Source organism: Cottoperca gobio, chromosome 5 (assembly GCF_900634415.1).
Source record: "Cottoperca gobio chromosome 5, fCotGob3.1, whole genome shotgun sequence".
Lineage (NCBI taxonomy): Eukaryota > Metazoa > Chordata > Actinopteri > Perciformes > Bovichtidae > Cottoperca > Cottoperca gobio.
In genome coordinates, this window is record NC_041359.1 from 25,592,613 (window position 1) to 25,614,604 (window position 21,992).

The window sequence follows — 21,992 nt, forward strand, 5'->3', positions numbered from 1 at the left end:
AGTACTTGGATAAAGTCTATAATTGCATGAAGCTCCTGAGCTGTGTTGATTTGTCCATAATCACACACTAAAGAGTTTCCCTCGACTGTCAGAGACATCAACATACACATTTTTAGTAGACAACTCATTTTTTTAAAGGTGCAAAATAAAAATATAAACTTTCCTAAAAAAAAAAAAATATTTTGATGAGAAATAATTATTTTTGAAAGGTTTGTCTGGTCCGAAACGAATAATCTGTTTAACACAAATTCACTTTGACACTAAAAATACAGAAGAACATGGCGTCATCTGGATTGATGGTAGCCTTTTTCAAATACTCAATGAAAGACTTCCAGGACTTGTTTATAGGATTTAATGGCGTCTGTAGGTGAGAACCTAATATTTCTAAGTTCGATGTGACTCAGTTCCACTATCATGAGACGGGGAGACGAGCTAATAGAGTCCTAAAAGCCAAAACACGTTGTTTTATCAAAGGCAAGTTGGGAGCTGCAGAATTAAGGTTCATAGCAAAGACTAAGTGTGTTCAATATTTGACGTCAGAAGAACGTTAGATTTGCACAGGACCAGAACGTGAGTGTGGTGGAAAACGTATTCGGATCATGTACAAATACTCCATTACAAGTGAAGTTCTGCAAGTATTAAAGTAAATGTACTGCGCTGTTCGCTCTGACTGATATATTATTACAGATGACGTCATCAGATCACAGTTTTCAGACTTTTTCCTGTAATCTCTGATTTTATGGTGAGATCATGAAATCACGTGAGAAACACTGACATCTGAGGTGTGACCCCGAGTACACACGGCTTTTTGTAAGATGTTGGAAACCACTGGTTTGGTCTTTAACAGTGAGTTATTTTAAAAGCTTGTTTTATTATTCATTGTGTTAAAATCTGCAATTTAAATCTTCAAATCTTATCTTCTACATAATAGATGCCAGTGTCGTGGTACGAGGTCAAACGACTTGGATTCAAGTCATGGAGAGAAGAGAGAACCAGAGAGACACGAAAGAGAGAGAGAGAGATGAGGAGAGACAGAGAGAGAGAGAGAGAGAGAGAGAGACAGAGAGAGAGAGCAGAGAGAGAGACAGACAGACAGACAGACAGACAGACAGACAGACAGACAGACAGAGAGAGAGAGAGAGAGAGAGAGAGACAGAGAGACAGACAGACAGACAGACAGACAGACGGTTATTACTGTCACCTGAGTAACATCAGCTTTAAACAGCAGTCGTTTGTGTTCATCCTCTGACCTACGACTCTGAAGTACTGGTCGAACAGTCCCACGTTGACAGACAGCAGATCAGACAGTCTGATGGACAGACAGCAGCACAGACAGACGTCCGGATCTCCAGAGTCCATAATATCCAACACTGACAGACAGACGGACAAAGAGAGAACAGATTTAACAGAGAAACTACACACAAGAAAACAAACTGCAGCTGACCTGGACCATGTTGGGGTTTGTTTTATTAACTTTATTTATTTGTATGCATCAACGTTAGCTTAGCATTACTCTACATGTAGCACTAGGAGAAAGTGGAGGTAAGATGTGTGGCGTTATAAAGGACTCTATTTTCCAATGTTTGTGTGGGAACAACATTTGCGCTGCAGCCGGCAGTAATGTAATCCTTCGGACAATTACGCACAAATGTACGTCGACTAAAAGTGCTCGTTTTAGTCACGGACCCAACACAGGCGGTTTTATGCGGACACTTATTCTAACTATCTGAGCCCTTTAGTGAGAAAAACAAGCACTTTCAGTGCACGTACATGCACAGTGTGAAATTGCACTGAAGTATTACATTGCAGCCCATTTTGCATCCATCTCGCTCAACACTGGACCAATTTCAAAAATGGTTCATCGTCACTTAGACACCAAACATTAGAAAAGAGGGTTCAGGTTGAAAAATACAGAAGTTACTCTGTAACTTAAAAATGTGTACAAGTAACAGAGTTAGCTAAAGTAGTGGTTGTTTCAGGGTATATAGTAATAATAATAAGACATATTAGTAATAATAAGACATATTAGTAATAATAAGACATATTAGTAATAATAAGAAGACATATTAGTAATAATAAGACATATTAGTAATAATAATAAGACATATTAGTAATAATAAGACATATTAGTAATAATAAGACATATTAGTAATAATAAGAAGACATATTAGTAATAATAAGACATATTAGTAATAATAAGAAGACATATTAGTAATAAGAAGACATATTAGTAATAATAAGACATATTAGTAATAATAATAAGACATATTAGTAATAATAAGACATATTAGTAATAATAAGACATATTAGTAATAATAAGAAGACATATTAGTAATAATAAGACATATTAGTAATAATAAGAAGACATATTAGTAATAATAAGACATATTAGTAATAATAAGACATATTAGTAATAATAAGAAGACATATTAGTAATAATAATAAGACATATTAGTAATAATAATAAGACATATTAGTAATAATAATAAGACATATTAGTAATAATAAGAAGACATATTAGTAATAAGAAGAAGACATATTAGTAATAATAAGAAGACATATTAGTAATAATAAGAAGACATATTAGTAATAAGACATATTAGTAATAATAAGAAGACATATTAGTAATAATAATAAGACATATTAGTAATAATAAGAAGACATATTAGTAATAATAAGAAGACATATTAGTAATAAGACATATTAGTAATAATAAGAAGACATATTAGTAATAATAATAAGACATATTAGTAATAATAAGAAGACATATTAGTAATAATAAGAAGACATATTAGTAATAATAAGAAGACATATTAGTAATAAGAAGACATATTAGTAATAAGAAGACATATTAGTAATAATAAGAAGACATATTAGTAATAATAAGACATATTAGTAATAATAAGAAGACATATTAGTAATAATAAGAAGACATATTAGTAATAATAAGACATATTAGTAATAAGAAGACATATTAGTAATAATAAGAAGACATATTAGTAATAATAAGACATATTAGTAATAATAATAAGACATATTAGTAATAATAAGAAGACATATTAGTAATAAAAGAAGCAGTAAAGACAGGAGTAGATGTAGAGACGGTGATATCAGAGGCAGCAGCACAGATAGTCGTACAGCTGATCTTTCCGTGCATTAGGAAACTATAATGGGGTAAAAATAAATATAATAATGTGCAGAATGTAATACCTTCAGATAATACACTAAGTAATATTATGCAGAGGTTTAGACTTGTTTCAATCCAGCTGGTATTAGAAATGGAACAATAGCAGCAGGAGCAGTGACTCCCATCACAATGTAATCTTTCTCATTCTGACTGAACCAACGTGTCCGTTCATCCTACCCGAGTGATGGCCGAGGCTGGAGGCAGAGTCTTCCAACAGGAAGTAGATCGTATCAGTGGAGAGCAGCAGGCAGCAGGTGAGCTCAGACTCTGGTGACTTGTAGAGAACCACAGACAGCCACAACACCTGTCTCACCTCCTCCGTCTCAGACTGACACAAAAACAAAAAGGGAAAAAGTTGAGTTGGAATTTGAAGACGGTAAAAGATGCGTCTCTGAACACGGACAGTGCACTAAGAACTGGGACAGAAACATGATCTGCTGGACTTCATCATCACAGGTCAAAACATTTCCAAGAACAACTATCCAGACCAGAATATCTGCCACGTTATTATCATCCCGATGGTCATCAAAATATATTGGTGAGTGTGAGTGTGTGAGAGTGTGTGTGTGAGTGTGAGTGTGAGAGTGTGTGTGAGTGTGAGTGTGAGTGTGAGTGTGAGAGTGAGTGTGAGAGTGTGTGTGAGTGTGAGTGTGAGTGTGAGTGTGAGTGTGAGTGTGAGTGTGTGTGTGAGTGTGAGTGTGAGTGTGAGTGTGAGTGTGAGTGTGTGTGTGAGTGTGAGTGTGAGTGTGAGTGTGAGAGTGAGTGTGAGAGTGTGTGTGAGTGTGAGTGTGAGTGTGAGTGTGAGTGTGAGTGTGAGAGTGTGTGTGAGTGTGAGTGTGAGAGTGTGTGTGAGTGTGAGTGTGAGAGTGTGAGAGTGTGTGTGAGTGTGAGTGTGAGTGTGAGTGTGAGTGTGTGTGTGAGTGTGAGTGTGAGGGTGAGTGTGAGTGTGAGTGTGAGTGTGAGAGTGTGTGTGAGTGTGAGTGTGAGTGTGAGTGTGAGTGTGAGTGTGTGAGAGTGTGTGTTACCTCTGCTATATATCTGTGGAAGTAGGTCAGCAGCTGCTCTCCTCCGAGCCCAGCCAGGCGCCTCAGTCCTGGGGAGAGACCTGGGGTGAGGTGGGGTGACGGCTGGTTCTCCTCCACCTGAAGGCGGGAGGAGTCCCAGCTGAGGAGGAGAAAGGTGGAGAAGAAAAATAAATAAATATCAACCACAGCAATAAGCCTGTGTTGTACGACTCAATGGAGGGCTGAAACGTGGCCTAACGTCGTGCTTCTGCTGTAATGATGTGTGCACCACATGAGCTGATGCACGTCCAGAGACCTGCAGCATCCAGATTAGTCTGAAGACCATTTGGACCTGGCCTGACTCAGGTCCCGAGTCACAGCTCATGGTGCGTTCCATTAGTACCGGAAAATCGGTATTTCAGAGTTCCCAGTCGGAGATTTCCACTGGAACGCCCCCTGGAGTCGGACAACCTCATCAAACCTCACTGTAAAATCAGAGATAGCTTCTCCTCGCATCAACAGTGTGAAAGCTGTTTATGGGAACTCCTGTCTCAGTAAATGCTGCTGCAGAACACAGCGTAACACTGGTATCGCTAACGATGGCTAACATAGCTACGCTGGCCGACTTGTTGAACTGGAACTTGGTTGAATTACAGCTCTGATTTACGACTTCTCCGTACGAATGGAACGCACCATCAGTGAATCCTGTTGGACCCGCTAACACCTCCGAGCGTAAACTCTTTGTGCTGCACAGAATCCACTTAGCCTTGAGAGTCGAGCCTCTTCCACTATGTCGATTGTTCGGCTGAGCAATCAAGGAAACAAACGAATCAGACACACATCGTCCCAGCTACTGTGATTATTTGACTTCCATTGTTGATAACATGCTTTATTTAAAATGTAAACTCCAGTAATATTTGTTTTTTTAACAATATGTACATATGACTTTCAAACATTTGATTTGGAGTTGTTAAAGAATTGATCAGAAATGTTCACTGTAAGATTCAAAGTGTGTCTGGTGGACAAACTAAGTATTATGGATATTACCTCAAACATATCTCGGATGTTTCTTATCACCCTACACATATCTGATACGGGTCAGAACTCTTGTGATTACGAGCTGAAACTACGGCTGCATTGACGTCCATCAGGATTGATTCTGCGTCATGGTTTCTTTTAAATAAATAAATGTGATAAATGAGCTCAGATAAGATTATTGTGGTTCATACCGAGCCGAGGCCCTTTGCTGCACGTCATCCCGTCTCTCTCCCCTTTCATAATCTCATGCTGAACATCAATAAAAACAGAAAAGAAAACAACTGTGTGGCTTTAATCAAAGTGTGTAAGCAGTGGTGGAAAGTAATTAAGTACATTTACTCAACTACTGCAACTTTGACGTACTTTACTTGAGCATTTCTACTTAACTACATCTACGAGAGTACTTTTTATTAAATGTAACACTTAAAGTTACTATTTTACATATAAAAGATGATTATATGACATGATGCAGTACTATGCTACTGAACTACCCAGCAGTATATTAAGTCTAAACGCAGGAACAAGAGGTACATGAAGAGAAGGTCATCAGAAGTTTACCTGCTGGTGCTGTGGGATTTCCTCGTACTGGTACAACAGCACTGGTCTCTGGATCTGTGACGGCCTGAGAACAAAACAACAAGGACGAGTCAAACGAACTGGGAGAAGAAACTAGCAAAGGAATAAAATCAGCCTAAATAAGGCCGGAGGGATTTTCCCTTCTTGCTCCGAGTGTATGCGCAGGCAGTCGATCTTAACCTTGTGTGTGTTGTGGACAGGGCAGAGGCAGGGCGACCATCTTCAGCCCCTCCAGAGAGGCTCTCCGCTGGCTCAGCTGCCCCAGGAAGGAGCTCCTGTTCTGGGCCAGAGGGAAGAGCAGCAGCAGCCTCTGCCCGGCCAGCAGCAGCTCCACACTGTGAGTCCTCCTGCACACGACATGATGGTTCAAATACAGATAATGACAAATACTTAACAGAGAGGAAACAAAACAACAGAGCAGACAATAATTAGAACAGAAAATGTTTGACAGTCTATGTGGACATTTACTGTCAGGTTTGTACCAAATGTCTTTTTTCTACATTCAAAACTTGGATTAAAGCTTCTGTTGTCATATTTTATGACATCATCACATTAATCCCTGCAGACACTCAAGTACTTTCAAAATGTATAAACTAAACATATAAGTATGATATGAAGCTAATACGAGAGTGTTCCTCCTTAATAATCTGAAACACACACGAAAACATCCGTCCATCTAATCACAGCCTCTGTACCTGCGGGGGTGTTCTGGGTCGGGGCAGGAGGTGTTGCTGGTTCTGTCCCCGACCCGAGAAGCCCTCTCTCTGGGGTGAAGCACCATGGAGCCGAGGGGCACACGAACCAGCCTGCACCAGGAGGAAGAGGAGGAGGAGGAGGAGGAGTGATGAGGGGCAGCACTCCTCCTCTCTCTTTCTGCCAGCTCTCTGAAGTCCATCTTCAGCACCCAGAGGTGTCGGTGGGTGAGAAAGAGGAGAGAGGGGAGGCGTGGGTCCTCTCTGTCGGAGAAGATGTCTGTCAGGAGTGGGTGGGTGTCGGAGCAGGAGGAGGAGGAGGAGGGGAGGAGGAAGGCGGGATAGCCTCCCTGGGCTCCCTGACTCTCCTCCAGCTCCCAGGAGTTGATGAGCGAGCGGGGGAAGAGCTGAGGAGTGTTGGGGAGCTCCGGGTCAGGCTGGGACTTCACTGCCTGGAGAAACAGGAAAGAGGTTTTTGTTTCCCAGGTACTGAACAGACTTCAGCCCGACTCGTGCTTCAGACATGATTTAATCATTTAAAATAAGAAAGGTCACATTTTAAAAAACTAATTATTCATGTGGAAGAAATGTGAAAGTTGTACCGTTAGTTTCAAGACTTGAGACCGAGCAGAAAAAAATCATTCTCATCAACTAAATATATTCTTTGGTCACAAAGATTATAATAATGAAACGCTTTCGGGGCAACAAAGTAGTAAACTGCACGGCAGTCTGTAATATTTAAAACAGTATTTGATGTTAACACCTGAGATAAAGAAATACCCACTAAAACAATCAAAACTGAAAAGTCTTTTACAGCAATTAGAAAATTGAGCAGAATCTGTCCTTTAAACACACGGACCGGCTCATGTGCTGCTCTCTGACCTGGATCAACACCGTCAGCTCGCTCCTGGTCTGCCGGAGCGCCTCTGTGTCGGAGAACAGGTACCAGCGGGTCGGACCGGCTCGGAGGCCGAAGGCGAGGCAGGAGCCGGGGAGCTCTGCTCGGGAGGAGAGCAGGACCTGCGAGTACGGCAGCAGCAGGTCCACCTGCAGGCTGGACAGCACCTCGTCCACAGACGGACTCTGGTCCTGGTCTGAGAACAGGAGAACAGATGTGCTTCATTCATTATTATTATATAGATTTAAGGATTAATTGTTGGTGTATAAAATGTCCACATTTCCATCTTCATCATGGCGGAACGATTTGTTGGAGGGAATGTTCATTTTTGCGTCACTACTCTCATTTTCATTAAATAATATATTAAAATGATCCTTTTAGTGATTTACTATCACAAAAAACAAAGAAAAGTCACAATTCACTGCAAACAAATATGAAAAACAAGCAGAAACTACAGCTTATATGTTTTTATAATCAACAACTGAGGCTGACTGTACCTGCGTCCTGATTGGTCGATGTGAAATCATGCGACAGGTACAGCAGGCCCAACCACCGGTCCGTCAGCACCAGGCACACCTCCTTCTGCTCCACCTCCTCCTTCACCTGAACACAGTAGCACCACAGGACCCTGCTGACCTGCACCACCTCCTCCTCCTCCTCCTCCTCCTCCTCCTCCTCCTCCTCGTCACACAGCTCCCCCTGGTGGCCACCGGGCTCCTCTGCAGGAGGAACAGCGAGCGACGTGGAGGAGGAGCCGACCGACTCCTCAACAGAGTCATCCAGACCCATCTCGAAGTATCCGTCCCTGGAGCCTGGACTGGAATAATGAGCATAAACATGAATCAAGAATGACATTTGAATATCACGACACTTCATCAGGTAAAGACAAAACGTGCGTTTCCACAACAAGAACTTCTGGAAGTCCCAGAAATGTGATTTTAGGAGATCTCAGAAACCAGTGAGAGGAGGTTGCTGGTTAAATTACCTGAGACTTCCCACCTCAGTGCCCTCCACATGGGACTGAACCTCTCTGGATTCAGACCTCTTCTCTTCCTCCCTCTCCTCCTCCCTCTCCTCCTCCATCTCTTCCTCCTCGCTCTCCTGCTTCTGCTCCTTCAGGGTGGAGCTGAGACGCAGGGAGAGCTGGGTAATGAAGTCTTTGTTGAAGGAGGAGAGGGAGAGCAGGTGAGAAGGAAGTAGAGGACAGCAGGCTGCGCTGCACGAGAAGCAGGTGGTTTCAACTGGTCTAGGAGGAGGAAGAGCAGCAGACGCAGCTGGAGGAGAGAGAGACAGGGATGGAACATTTTTTATTTCCATGATGTCATGAAGAAGAAACACCTTATATGACTCCGTCTCTTGATCGTTGTCCCATCAGCTCATTTTACTTTCATAAATACCCCTGCCACTATTAAAAATCCTTGTTATTAAAGACAGTAGTGGCCATTAAGTGAAGTGCAGTCAGTGAGGTGACATTTAGAATGAGCTAAGGTTAACCAGCGAGCTGCAGCACAGACATGCAGCATGGATCTGGTGTGTGTAACGTTCGCTGATCAGCCCGGGGGTCTGGATGAATTAGACGTTATGCATACAAGACTGTATTTTGTAGACTATACAAATATTTTATAGTTGTAGTCATTTAAATGATGGTAAATAATGTTATTTCATACAGACCAGACAGTATTTGTAGTCGTAGTGCTTATAGGAGCTCCAAGGAGTGTTGTGTGTTCAGACAGACTGACGGCAGGTTGTCGTACCTACACACACACACACACACACACACACACACACACACACACGAAACATTAGAGCTCAAGACTAACATCTAAACATTCTTCACATTGCATATTTTCATCTTTTCTGTATCACTACATATTGCTCAATGATAAACTGTTTATGATTAATAATAAAAGTAATAATCGAGTGCTTAGTTGCTGCCCTCGTCTCACCTGGGCGGAGTCAGCAGACAGGAGGTGCGTGTTGGTGTTAAAGCTCGCGGGGGGCGGTGCAGCGTCCACAGGAGGGAGAGCACTGGGGGGGGCAGCGTCTTCTTCTCTGCTCGTCACTTCTGAATCAGGAAGCCAAACAGATCAGGAGGCTGTGAGGAGCGCGCTCTGCTAAGTTTAACTGCGGTCATTATTTTTGGAGCTTAACATCTTAAAATATGACAGAATAATTTCAAGTGTTCACAAAGTGTTGTTCAGAACATGCTGCACTGATTTGACGGCTGCAGCTTCTTAAACATGAATTTCTTGTCTTGACATTAGATAATTAAATATATTTGGCAAAGAAAGACATTTTAAACATATGAAACAACAACTACGACTGCTCAGTGGAAAATATTGTAACAATTAATATGTTATGTTATATCATGCAGTTTCAATCAGTCCGAGTCAGACACTCCGTGTGCAGCCGGTACTGAGACGGAACATATGTTACATCCGTCACGTGTCACATGACATTAACTGCTCAGAAGTTAACTTGTCATTGCTCTGTGGTGGACAAACGATGTGATAGAGACCGTTTCTTATTAACCTCAAACAACTTTGGTGTTTTAAAGGGTTCGTTCAGATCCGAGAGGTAAAATGTTTTGTCAATGGAGTCTGGCGGCTTTGTAGAGCGCATCGATGACGGCTTCAGTTCCCCGTCTCCGACGGCAGCGGTGAAAATATTCTGGATTAAGCGTTCATTTAGACCGAGACTGATTTTGTTAGGTATTTTTCAAGGTGATCGTGTTTTCTGTTTGGGGGGGTATTTAGCTTTAACCAATGATTTTCAAGTTGTCTGAAGAAACATGTTGAAAGAGTCCTTTGTCGACTACAAAGCTCTGGAATCCACGACTCTAATAGCGTGTTGGGTAATTATGTGTAAGAATCGATGAGGCTGGTCGACCTGTGTGGTGCGTTAGGGGTTAACCTACAGAACATTTATGTAAGAAGGCTTGAGGAGTCAACTGATGACAATTTAAATAAAAGGTTATAAAACAGACAAAACACCAGTGTGAACAGAAGTCAAAGCGTCTACAACAGGACATATAAAGCTGGAGATCTGCTTTAAAACAAGACGCAGTGACAGCCGCGGGTTAGCTTCATCAGCCGAAGAGACGTTTTACGGTTACTTATCACGAGTTGCAGCACCAGCAAGCGGTCAGCTGTTGTTTTTGGGAATCAGCTGTTCAATATTCCAGAACATACTCATCTCTCTGGCCGCTGCTTTACAGCAGAAACACCAACCGCCCCCCTCAGCATTGCACAGCCTGATACATAAATGATTACCTTGGCTGGGGCAGGCAGCCTGCTGGGCCGGACAGGAAGAGGAAGAGGAGGGGGAGGAAGAGGAAGAGGTGACAGCAGGAGGAGCAACAGCAGAGGAGCAGCAGGAGGAAGAGGAGGGGGGAGAGGAGGAGGAGAGGTGAGGAGGTGCAGCAGCAGACAGCCTGGTCTCCTCACTGATCTGACGAGAGGACAGAGAGGAGGAAGCCTTCAGAGAGCAGCAGACACCTACATCAAGATCACATCCTACAACCTGCACCAGCGCTGCAGCAGAGACACAGTCGGGGTTAAAGACAGACTCTTATCTACACAGACCGTCCTGCTCTTTTTGTATATGGAAACAAAACAATTCAGTCCAGTAGTGCTCCCGTTGCATCATAACTGTCCATGTAGGAGGTTGTGTGATCTGTGAAGTTCTTAAACTGCTGAAAGTTTAAACTTCCGACTCTGGACTCGTACTTTTCTTTCAATCTGTAAATGTGCCGAAATCTGTGAACAAGCTGCATCAATATTTTGCTTCTGTGCATGAAATCTGGACCAATCAAACATTTAGATTCAGGTTATTTATTATGCACGGTAGATCAAACAGACTCTAATTATCCTTTGAAAAAGACAATTTCTTTTGTTACAAAAGCACGAGAGGTGTGGAATAATTTACAGAGCAGACTGCAACTTGACACACTGATAACATGAGTACAATTCAAACACTTTGTCAGAGGTTTTATTGATTTTAGGTGACGGTATTACATCATTTGTTTATAATGCTGTAGTGCTCCCATGCTGTTGACTATATGCATATATATTTCATTTCTTGTAATTGTATGACTATAGTTTTATGTCATTACCATTATTATTTTATTTATGATTTCTCTTGTAAATGAGATCTCAATCTCACCTTTTGATTTAATAAAGTATAAATATAAGAATACTTCTAAATATGAAAATGTGTATTCAAGAAAAAGCATCAGTTATAAAAAATAAAAATTATAATAAAAATAAATTATAATATTATAAATAAATGATATTATAATAATAAATAATAAATAATATTATTATTATAAATAAATAATATATTATTATAAATAAATAATATTATTATTATAAATAATAAATTATATTATAATGATAAATAATAAATTATATTATTATAAATAATACAACATATATATTATAATGATAAATAATACAATTATAATATTATAAATAATATAAAATTATATTATAATGATAAATAATATTATTATTATTATTATTATTATAGGCCACAGATATTTTCTGATGTTCTCATAGCAAAAAAGTGAGTTTTACACATTTACAGAAACTACACAGACTCTCACACTCTTTTGCAGTTTAAACAAACTCAGATTTAGTTCACAAACTTCACAGATCAGTTGAAATTGATGCATTTCTGTTACAAGTTCAAACCTCACACACCTGCTCATGCTTGTTTCTATACTCCTTTGATGTTTTGGCTGTACTTTGCATCTTTACTCTGCTGCTGATGTGCACAATCTTCAGGCTTCAGAGATCTGTTAGTAATTCATTTTATTATTATTTCATTATTAGTCAAATCTATTTGTGGTGATGTAATCAGGTTAGAATGATAAAACGAAGGTTTCAGTGTTAATTCATTTGGAAGATACGGTTAAGTAGTACGACTACGAAAGATGTAACATTCAACACTCGCTTGAGTTGAAGATTCTCAGAGTTAAGAGTCAAATTAGTGGAAAACATGAGATACTGATAATATTGAAAAACCCTCGTATGTGACGCACAGAAACGATTTGTGAACTACTTATTTACACGGGATATGCTAATGACACATTCATTATCTAAATTCTTAACATTGCTCAACTATGTCATGTCTATGAATGTCAATATAACCGACAGATACAGACGATGGAACGACGGGTCTGATGCTGCCTCCTGTTGAATGATTCAGAACGTACCTTCTTGTCGCCGCTGCTCATCCTGTCTTTGACTTCTTTGGCTTTCTGAATGGCTTTCAACACTTCCACCGTGTCCAGCTCCTTCTCGGTCGTCAATTTACCGTCCAGACACACCTGATCACGGCGAGACAAACGAAAATATTAAGAGCAGAAGCTGCAGGAGCAGCAGAAATATTGATTGTATTATTACCAGTATGAGCATGTGGATTAATAAAGTTGTATTTCATTTAATATCAGCAGCAGCAGAGAGAGAAGCAGTGTGGTGTTAAGGGTTGTACCTGCGCAGCAGTAACAGTGGAAAGCAACAGTAATATAAACAGTGTGGTGGTTTCTGTACCTCGGCTGCACGGTCTCCGAACTGGGCCAGGACTTTGGTTCTGTAGTCTGGGATGATGCACATGGGGTTACTGGACAGGTTGAGTTTCTCCAGACAGGGCAGAGAGCCGATGTTCTTGATCTCCTCCAGCTGGAAACAAACACACAAGTCACAAACTCGACCCGACCTCCACTGACTCGTTCACATGGTCGGATGTTCTTCCTCAGTCGTAAGTTGTAATGTCTGTGATGGAGAGTCAACAGTAGAGAGTGGAATGATCACATTATCATTACTGTCACATGGATGTTGTCATTTTACTATGTTGTTTATCCTGTACACACGATATCTATTGCATGTCTGTCCGTCCTGGGGGAGGGATCCCTCCTCACTCTCTCCCTGAGGTTTCTTCCCCCTTTAATTGTGGGGTTTCTTTTGGGGAGCTTCTCCTTGTGCGCTGCGAGGGTCTAAGGACAGAGGCTGTCGTGTGCCGTACAGTCTGTAAAGCCCCGAGACAAATGCGTCATTTGTGAGATTGGGCTATATAAAATAAATAAATATAATTAGATAGATGGAAAGTTTCCTTTTTATCTTTATAAGCCTCAAAAATCTTTAATTTATGTTGATTTGTGAAGATTATCTTACTGAATAAAGCAGGTTAGTATCGCAAGTTTTCCTTTCTTTTAATGCAAAAACAAATATGCCGGAAAGATTTCCTTTATGTATTTCTGTCACTTTGACCACTGGACCATCTGGACGTCCACGCTGGGCTCACCTGGGCCAGCTGGTTGTGGCTGAGGTCCAGGTTGACCAGAGAGTAGAGCTTGGTGAGGCCGGTCAGCTGGTCCAGCTGGTTGCCGGCCAGGCTCAGGGTCTTGATGTTGCCCAGACGGGTGTGAGCAGCTTCCAGGACCCGCAGGCTGTTGTAGGACAGATCCACGTGGACCAGGTTGTAGAGGTGCTGCAAACACGGGACGGTTCAGTGCTGCCGTTAATGACGAACTACACGTCTGCAGGTGTGTCATAACTGCAGCCGTCAGGACAGCCGCCTGTTGCAGCAGCCGAGCGTCAGAAAATTACTTTATGGATTCCCGGTCGGGAAATTGGGTTAATCCCATTCTCGAAAAGAAATGTATATAAAACATAAAGAAATAAGAAAAATAGAAATAATTATAAAAGAACATGAACATTAAATTACAACGTATGACAGTAAAATAACAAATGTGTACAAATATGTATACTACAACATATAAGTATGAAGTGTGTTCAAATGTAAGACTAGTTTAAATAAGAATATTAGTTTAAATGCAGTATAAATAAATAAAAGCAGTATTAAATGCAGAGCTAACCAGAGCATTGCATCGTTGAATTATTGCTCAAAATGTTTAGTCAGTGCTGCACAGTCGAAGCTATAAATAATAAATAATGGAGTTACAACTGCTGACAGAGTGGAATAATATATAATGTATAAATATACGTCATAATTAATTTAACATTTAGGTCATGCATTAAGCAGAATAAGGATTTACTGCTTTTCTCTCTTCACGTTTGGACATTTGAGGCTCTTTCAACTATTGTTATGACACAATAATCAATTAATTTATAAATCTAAAAGATAATCATCACATCAATCAACTGAAAACAATCGTTTGCTGCAACTTTAGAAACGATGCTGAGCTGAATGACGAGCTGATCACACACCTGGACGTTCTCCACAGTGGACAGCTGGTTGTGGCTCAGATCCAGAAACTCCACTTTAGGAATCAGTTTCTACAGCAGAAGAAAACTCAGTGAGCAAAACAGAAAGCTGCGTGAACATGGAGCCTAAACGTTCCTTTAATCACATGCCGTTATTGACTGAAGTTCAGTGTTTATGTTCGCTGTGCGTGTCTCACCACTGAGCTGTCGATGGTGCTGATGCCGTTGTGGCTCATGTCCAGTGTGGTCAGGTTTCTCCACACGGGGATGACAGCGGTGACGGGACAGCCCGACTCGGCCCCCTCAGCCTCCCACTGTGAGAACTCGCTCGCCTCCGGCACCAGGATCGACTGGAAGATGCCAGAACAAACACGACCATCAGTACGAGACTCACAGGAGAAACGGCACAAACACTACAGAGCAATATTCCATCTAAACGTACCGTCATAGTTTCCGTGGAGTGGTGGATACTCAGAGTTGCCAGACTCGACCTCAGAGACGGCAGACCTCGAATCTGCAGAGAGCTGCACGCACTGATCTGAAGATGGACAGAGAGCACGTTACCTCCACAGAGAGCACGTTACGTCCACAGAGAGCACGTTACCTCCACAGAGAGCACGTTACCTCCACAGAGAGCACGTTACCTCCACAGAGGGCACGTTACCTCCACAGAGGGCACGTTACGTCCACAGAGGGCACGTTACCTCCACAGAGAGCACGTTACCTCCACAGAGAGCACGTTACCTCCACAGAGGGCACGTTACCTCCACAGAGGGCACGTTACCTCCACAGAGGGCACGTTACCTCCACAGAGGGCACGTTACGTCCACAGAGGGCACGTTACGTCCACAGAGAGCACGTTACCTCCACAGAGAGCACGTAGAGAGCACGTTACCTCCACAGAGGGCACGTTACGTCCACAGAGGGCACGTTACCTCCACAGAGGGCACGTTACCTCCACAGAGGGCACGTTACCTCCACAGAGAGCACGTTACCTCCACAGAGGGCACGTTACGTCCACAGAGGGCACGTTACGTCCACAGAGAGCACGTTACCTCCACAGAGGGCACGTTACGTCCACAGAGAGCACGTTACCTCCACAGAGAGCACGTAGAGAGCACGTTACCTCCACAGAGGGCACGTTACGTCCACAGAGGGCACGTTACCTCCACAGAGGGCACGTTACCTCCACAGAGGGCACGTTACCTCCACAGAGAGCACGTTACCTCCACAGAGGGCACGTTACCTCCACAGAGGGCACGTTACGTCCACAGAGAGCACGTTACGTCCACAGAGAGCACGTTACGTCCACAGAGAGCACGTTACGTCCACAGAGAGCACGTTACGGCCACAGAGAGCACGTTACCTCCACAGAGAGCACGTTACGTCCACAGAGAGCACGTTACGTCCACAGAGAGCACGTTACGTCCACAGAGAGCACGTTACCTCCACAGAGAGCACGTTACGTCCACAGAGAGCACGTTACCTCCACAGAGAGCACGTTACCTCCACAGAGAGCACGTTACCTCCACAGAGAGCACGTTACCTCCACAGAGAGCACGTTACCTCCACAGAGAGCACGTTACGTCCACAGAGAGCACGTTACGTCCACAGAGAGCACGTTACCGCCACAGAGAGCACGTTACGGCCACAGAGAGCACGTTACGGCCACAGAGAGCACGTTACGGCCACAGAGAGCACGTTACGGCCACAGAGAGCACGTTACCTCCACAGAGAGCACGTTACCTCCACAGAGAGCACGTTACGGCCACAGAGAGCACGTTACGGCCACGTTACGGCCACAGAGAGCACGTTACGGCCACAGAGAGCACGTTACGGCCACAGAGAGCACGTTACCTCCACAGAGAGCACGTTACCTCCACAGAGAGCACGTTACCTCCACAGAGAGCACGTTACCTCCACAGAGAGCACGTTACGTCCACAGAGAGCACGTTACGGCCACAGAGAGCACGTTACGTCCACATTCAAGTCAAAATAAACTTTACGCCAGTTTGTTCTTTTACATTTTAAATGCAAGACTTTTACTTTTCACAGAGTATTTCTACACTGTGGTATTACTACTTCTTCTTGAGTAAAAGGTCTGAGTACGTCTTCCACCTCTGTCCTGCGATGTCGAATAACATGAGGTTTGTACGTGCATGTGTGGAGACAACAGAATCCCCTTGAGAGAGACACAGAGACACAAACAGACAGGTACCTCTATCTGCAGCAGAGATTTGAAGACAGACAGGTCGAAGGGGAGACTGCTCTCCTGGATGTTACTGGTTCCTACTGGACCTCTGGCACCAGCAATCTGAGCAACAGAGACAAAACCAGTGAGAACATTCCCCACGTCTGCTCCTAAAAGAGAAGTTAGGATCCAACACTAAACTGTACGGCGGGGATTTGAGTTAAATAAAGACGCGTGTGACCTTGAGGTATCGCAGCCTGCAGGTGAAGTCCAGGATGTGTCCCAGGTCGGTCTTGGCGTCTCCGCTGCAGCAGGTTGGTTTTGCCAGACGTAGCTGCTGGGAGACGGAGTAAAGCTGCAGAGGATGGAGAGAAAACACCTCGCCGGCCTGCAGCAACTGCTCACCTGCAACACACAAACAAACACTCAGCGGTCTGTGCAGCTCTCAAGACTCTGTTTCATCAGGATATATTTAGTTGTATAAACATGAACTGCCGGTGAACAAGGAAGAGTAAAATGTAAAAATTAAATCCAGACATTCGTCACATTTACATCCTGTATGTGTATCGTCTCTGATTAATAAAGTTCTATATTCAAAGCATTCTGACTCGCTGCACTTGTCTTAAAGTGGCAAATATAGTAATAACTACAGGGAGAAAGCCTTCTCGCCTGCATGAAGTGGAAACACAACACTTCACTGAAGGAGTTCATCGTCAACACAGATGTAGAAACAGTGGATGAGAGGAGAGAGGTCAAAGGTCAGAAAGAACGCTAACCTTTGTTGAACAACTCCTCAGCCAGAGCTGCTGTGATGCCGTTAATCTCCTGAAAGAGACAAAGTGTTTGTTAAAAACTGGATTCACTTCAAAATAACAAACAGTTCCTCTTATATTAAATAATCTCATGTCGTCATTGATAACATTAGCTGCTCATATTTTCAACTCTCTCTACGGAAAATGTTTTTCAACACCGCTTTGTCAACGCAACTTCATCCCAGATTCACACATCAAAGTGTGTTTTAAAAGGATTGTTAGCTGGATAACATCCTGTTAGCCTGGATCAGTTCAACTGCATTTGAAGATCAGGGCTGACAGCAACACCTGCAGAGGCCTCACACAGTAAACTCATGATTGCATTATACAGAAGTTGTGTGCAGCATCAATGCAGCTGAATAATAAACAACAAAACATCTCGTATCACATGAGAGGGTTGTTTTCTCTGCAGAGTGCCGAGGACAACACTGCTCTGTTGTTGTACGGACATCATCATATGATCACAGGTCACCGACACCACAAAGCCTTTAACTACAGCAGCCTGCAGCAGCGCTTCTCAAACGGGGGGATATTCACATATAAACACAGATATCATTGTTCTATCACTACATTTGATCCTGTGACCATACAAAACTGTTTTCTGCCCATCAGCAACTTTCAACATGTTGAGAACCAGAAGCGTTGAGACAAATCTGAGGATATTTAAGTAAAGGTTGTCACAGAATTAAGAAAAAGAGACGAACCAGTTACCAGACAAGATATTTATCTAGATACAAACGTTGAGTTAATCTTTAAATTACTTAAAATACATAATTTTATCTATAAACAATGACAAAAGTCCAAATTTTTTATAATAAAACATTTATTACCAACTATTAAATAACCCCTAAGTAAGACCAAAGCTGCACCAGGTTGCAGGACATTCTTTCACTCTCACGCAAACAAATCTTAAAATAAAAGTGCTCTAGCTTCCCGGACAAACAAAATCCAACTGAGAACGAGTTACAGTATATCCCACTGTACGTGATTTATGTCTTCTTCACTTTGCTGAAGTACTTCAACACAGACGAAATGATGCGTGTGTGTGGCTGCACTGTGCGCGCAACGTAAAATCATTCGACAAAACAGATACGCGAAGCTGAGCGGCTGGTTTCGACCGGCGGCTGATCGATCGGTGCATCTCGATTATAAAGTCCTCCAGCTTTTTGGAAGAACCGAAAATGTATTAGTGTACTTAAAAAACAGTTTGGGGTCCTTTCCTGTTTCAACATGACAATGCTCTGTGCACAAAGCAACGTCCGTAAATATCTTTTCCCCAGTTTGGTGTGGAAGAACTTGTCTGGTCTGCACAGAGACTCAAACTAATGCTTTTTTGGCTGAATGGGAGCACATCCCGGCAGCCAGGTTCCAAAATCTAGTGGAAAGCCTTCCCAGAAGGCTGTAATATCAGCAGATTAATGCCCGTGGTTTGCAATGACATGTTTAACTGTACTATCAGGTGGAGCATAAGAATGCTGAGAAACCTGAACAGGTTACTGTACATGGGCAAAGGTCGTAGGAGCTTCAGGTTTACTCACATAGAGGTGAAAGTGCAGGAAACATGCGAGAGGAGTCGGCGTGGCCTGTGGGAACTGCTGCAGCAGCGTCTGCAGGTAGAGCTCCAGCTCCTTCTGCCGCCGCTCCACCAGACTCTTTGAGTTCTTCCCCAACATCTTCTTTGGAGGAAGCAGCTGTCGGTCCACCTTCTTCTCTGTCGTCAGCTGCAGGGAAACAAACATCAGGATGAAACATTGTCTGGGTGCTGCTTCTCCAATGTGAAGATTTGTTGCTTCTCTTAGTTTTAAATAAACTGAATATCTTTTGGACATTTGGTCGGACAAAACAAGATATTTAAACGTCACCTTGGACTCCACAGTCTGAAGCTCCTGCTTTCTGTTCTATTGCAGGTTTGAATACAGTCTCCAGTAATTTTAGATTACATACTAAGCAGATTAATCTGACCTGCTTCGGTCTCTTACCTTCTCATGAAGGTCGTGGAAGTCACTGTAGCGGTGTTTCACAGTCCATCTGTGCTCTCCGTCCGACACCTCAATGATATAGACCTGAAACACAGCAGGACACTCAGTAATTACATTTTAAACAGAGAAAGATCAAATACCATCATTGAACCATCTCCTCCAATATGCAACCACCTGCTATCAGGTGAACTACGTTGTATACTTCAGTCATGAACCATCTCTGTGACGGCTCCATAGCGGTCACAGTAAGCAGTCCACCACCTTGGATATTATCTCATAATTCAAAGTTTCAAGTGATTTATTTTCATATGCACAAAAATGACGTTGGCAATTATACATGAAACTGTTGAATGGACTTCACGGTGTTTAAAAAAGGAGACAAACCCATCTGTTCAATTTTATTGCAAACGCCTTACTGGGTAAATGACCTCAGTACATATCCAGTTTACTGACATATCACTTCAGTAGCTGTAACACTAGATCCTCAGAAAACATCTGCTCATGGATGCCTTTCCCTTTCACGCCCTGCAAACTTGGAATGAGCATCAAGGCATACTTCACCTCTTCGTTAACATACTTTAAAATCAGGTTTTACAGAACAATGCTGTTGCTTTTAACAAGTGCCATTGTTTGCCTTGATTATTGTAGACTGCTAAACGTTTAGTGTTTGTTGTTTTGGTATGTTTCTGTTTATTTGTGATGTTATTTTGTACTCGTATATGAAACTTATTTATTTTGCTGCCCAGCATGACCAGGGCTCCCAGGCAGAAGATTTAACTCAATGGGACCTTTCTGGTTAAATAAAGTATAAATAAGACATAACAGTACAGATTGTTACACCATAAAGACATAAAATATCATCCCTGACGGAGAAATAAAGATCTGCAGTCAGGTCTGTAACCTTTAGAGGAAACGCTGTAACTGTGGTAGCTCAGTTAGCAGTTAGCATTTAGCAGTTAGCAGTTAGCTTGTCAGATCTGTCGTTATTTGAGTCCAGCCTCAGGAAGATGAAGACATAACGACTTAACAAAACAGCATAATAACTGAACAGTTTATATATTCCCTTATAGGGTAAGTTAACATTAACTTAATGTCATGTTGACAGACCTGAAGCTAAGGCTAGCTACAAGCTAGCTAAGATAACTGGCGCTAGGCTAGAAGAACCGTGGAGGTAGCTTACAGTGTAGTTTTCCACCGGCTCTGACCCGACCACACACACTGTCCTCTCCGAAACATCCTCTGGAAACTGGGCTGACTCCATATTGAGATCTTGACGAAGCAAATATGATCTTTTTTAAGTAATACAACTCTCAAGTAACACAGCTTTAGAGGATTCCCAGCTTCTCTTCTCAGTCAGCCGCCTCCTGACGCCATGTTTGTTGTATTGCTAAAGCAGCTGACAGCTTTCTTCTTCTGCTTCTTCTTTTTTGGCATCCAGCTTATCGACGCATTACCGCCAACTCCTGCTCCGGAGGGTGGATCAGACAATAGACTTGCAATCTAATACCTTTAAAATAAAAAATTATCACAATCCCTCCCCCCATAATTACCCCCCCCCCCACACACACACACACACACACACACACACACACACACACACACACACCATCACCTACAATTTATCCTCCATGCTTTGCAACCTAGTTCTACTAAAATATCTTTATGATGTCATCCACCCTTGCACCCTATCCCTGCTTATCCCTCATAAATAAAAACCTTTGCCCCCACACCTGTGATGTATGTTCCCTACCTTCCGAACACTTGATCAGCAGAAACTATTTTTGACGATGAAGTCATAACCCAAGCTTCTCATCTGTAACGATTTACTGCTTTTCTTTTAATATGTTTTATAATAATGTTGAGGTTTTGGGGCTGTTAGTTGGATAAAACAAACACTGTGAAGGTGTTACTTTGTGACGGCATTTCTCACCACTTTCAGAGCTTTAATAGTTTAAAATAAGCATCACCTCAACAAACTACTACAGTCAAATCATTCTTTTACATTAATGCATGAGTAAATATATAATATATGATATTATATAACAGTCACAGGGGACATGTTCTGCTTTTAATACTTATAATTAGCTAATTAGGAATATATGTCCTTGATTATACATACATACTATCACTTAAGTAACATTTCAAAGTTTTTACTTGTAACAGAGTATTTTTACAGTGTGGTATTAGTACTTTAATTTAAGTAGCCATCTGAATCCTGACCCCCTCCTGCTTCAAACTGCTCTGTGTAATATACATCACAGCCACATGGGGTCGTGCAGCTGCAGTCATACAGTTATATGTTATGTCATATTATGGTCTAAGCTTTGTTCAATTGACCTACATATTTTTTAACTGAACAGAATTGTAACAGCAGAGATTTATAGCT

General features: G+C 42.2%; 1 protein-coding gene across 1 annotated transcript; it reads right to left on the reverse strand.

Moving 5' to 3' along the window:
- Positions 1-1,197: 1,197 nt before the first annotated feature.
- On the reverse strand, positions 1,198-21,058 carry nisch (nischarin). Its single transcript, XM_029430736.1, is given in 25 exon segments — positions 1,198-1,370; positions 3,365-3,515; positions 4,213-4,351; positions 5,788-5,851; positions 5,986-6,152; positions 6,501-6,949; positions 7,380-7,591; positions 7,893-8,212; positions 8,381-8,643; positions 8,645-8,669; positions 9,067-9,149; positions 9,342-9,460; positions 10,668-10,845; positions 12,614-12,727; positions 12,951-13,079; positions 13,702-13,887; positions 14,628-14,696; positions 14,822-14,974; positions 15,067-15,162; positions 16,843-16,938; positions 17,057-17,220; positions 17,592-17,640; positions 19,166-19,348; positions 19,607-19,690; positions 20,787-21,058. Coding segments are annotated over 25 exon segments (3,747 nt in total). The 5' UTR covers positions 20,868-21,058.
- Between the last annotated feature and the right edge of the window lie 934 nt (positions 21,059-21,992).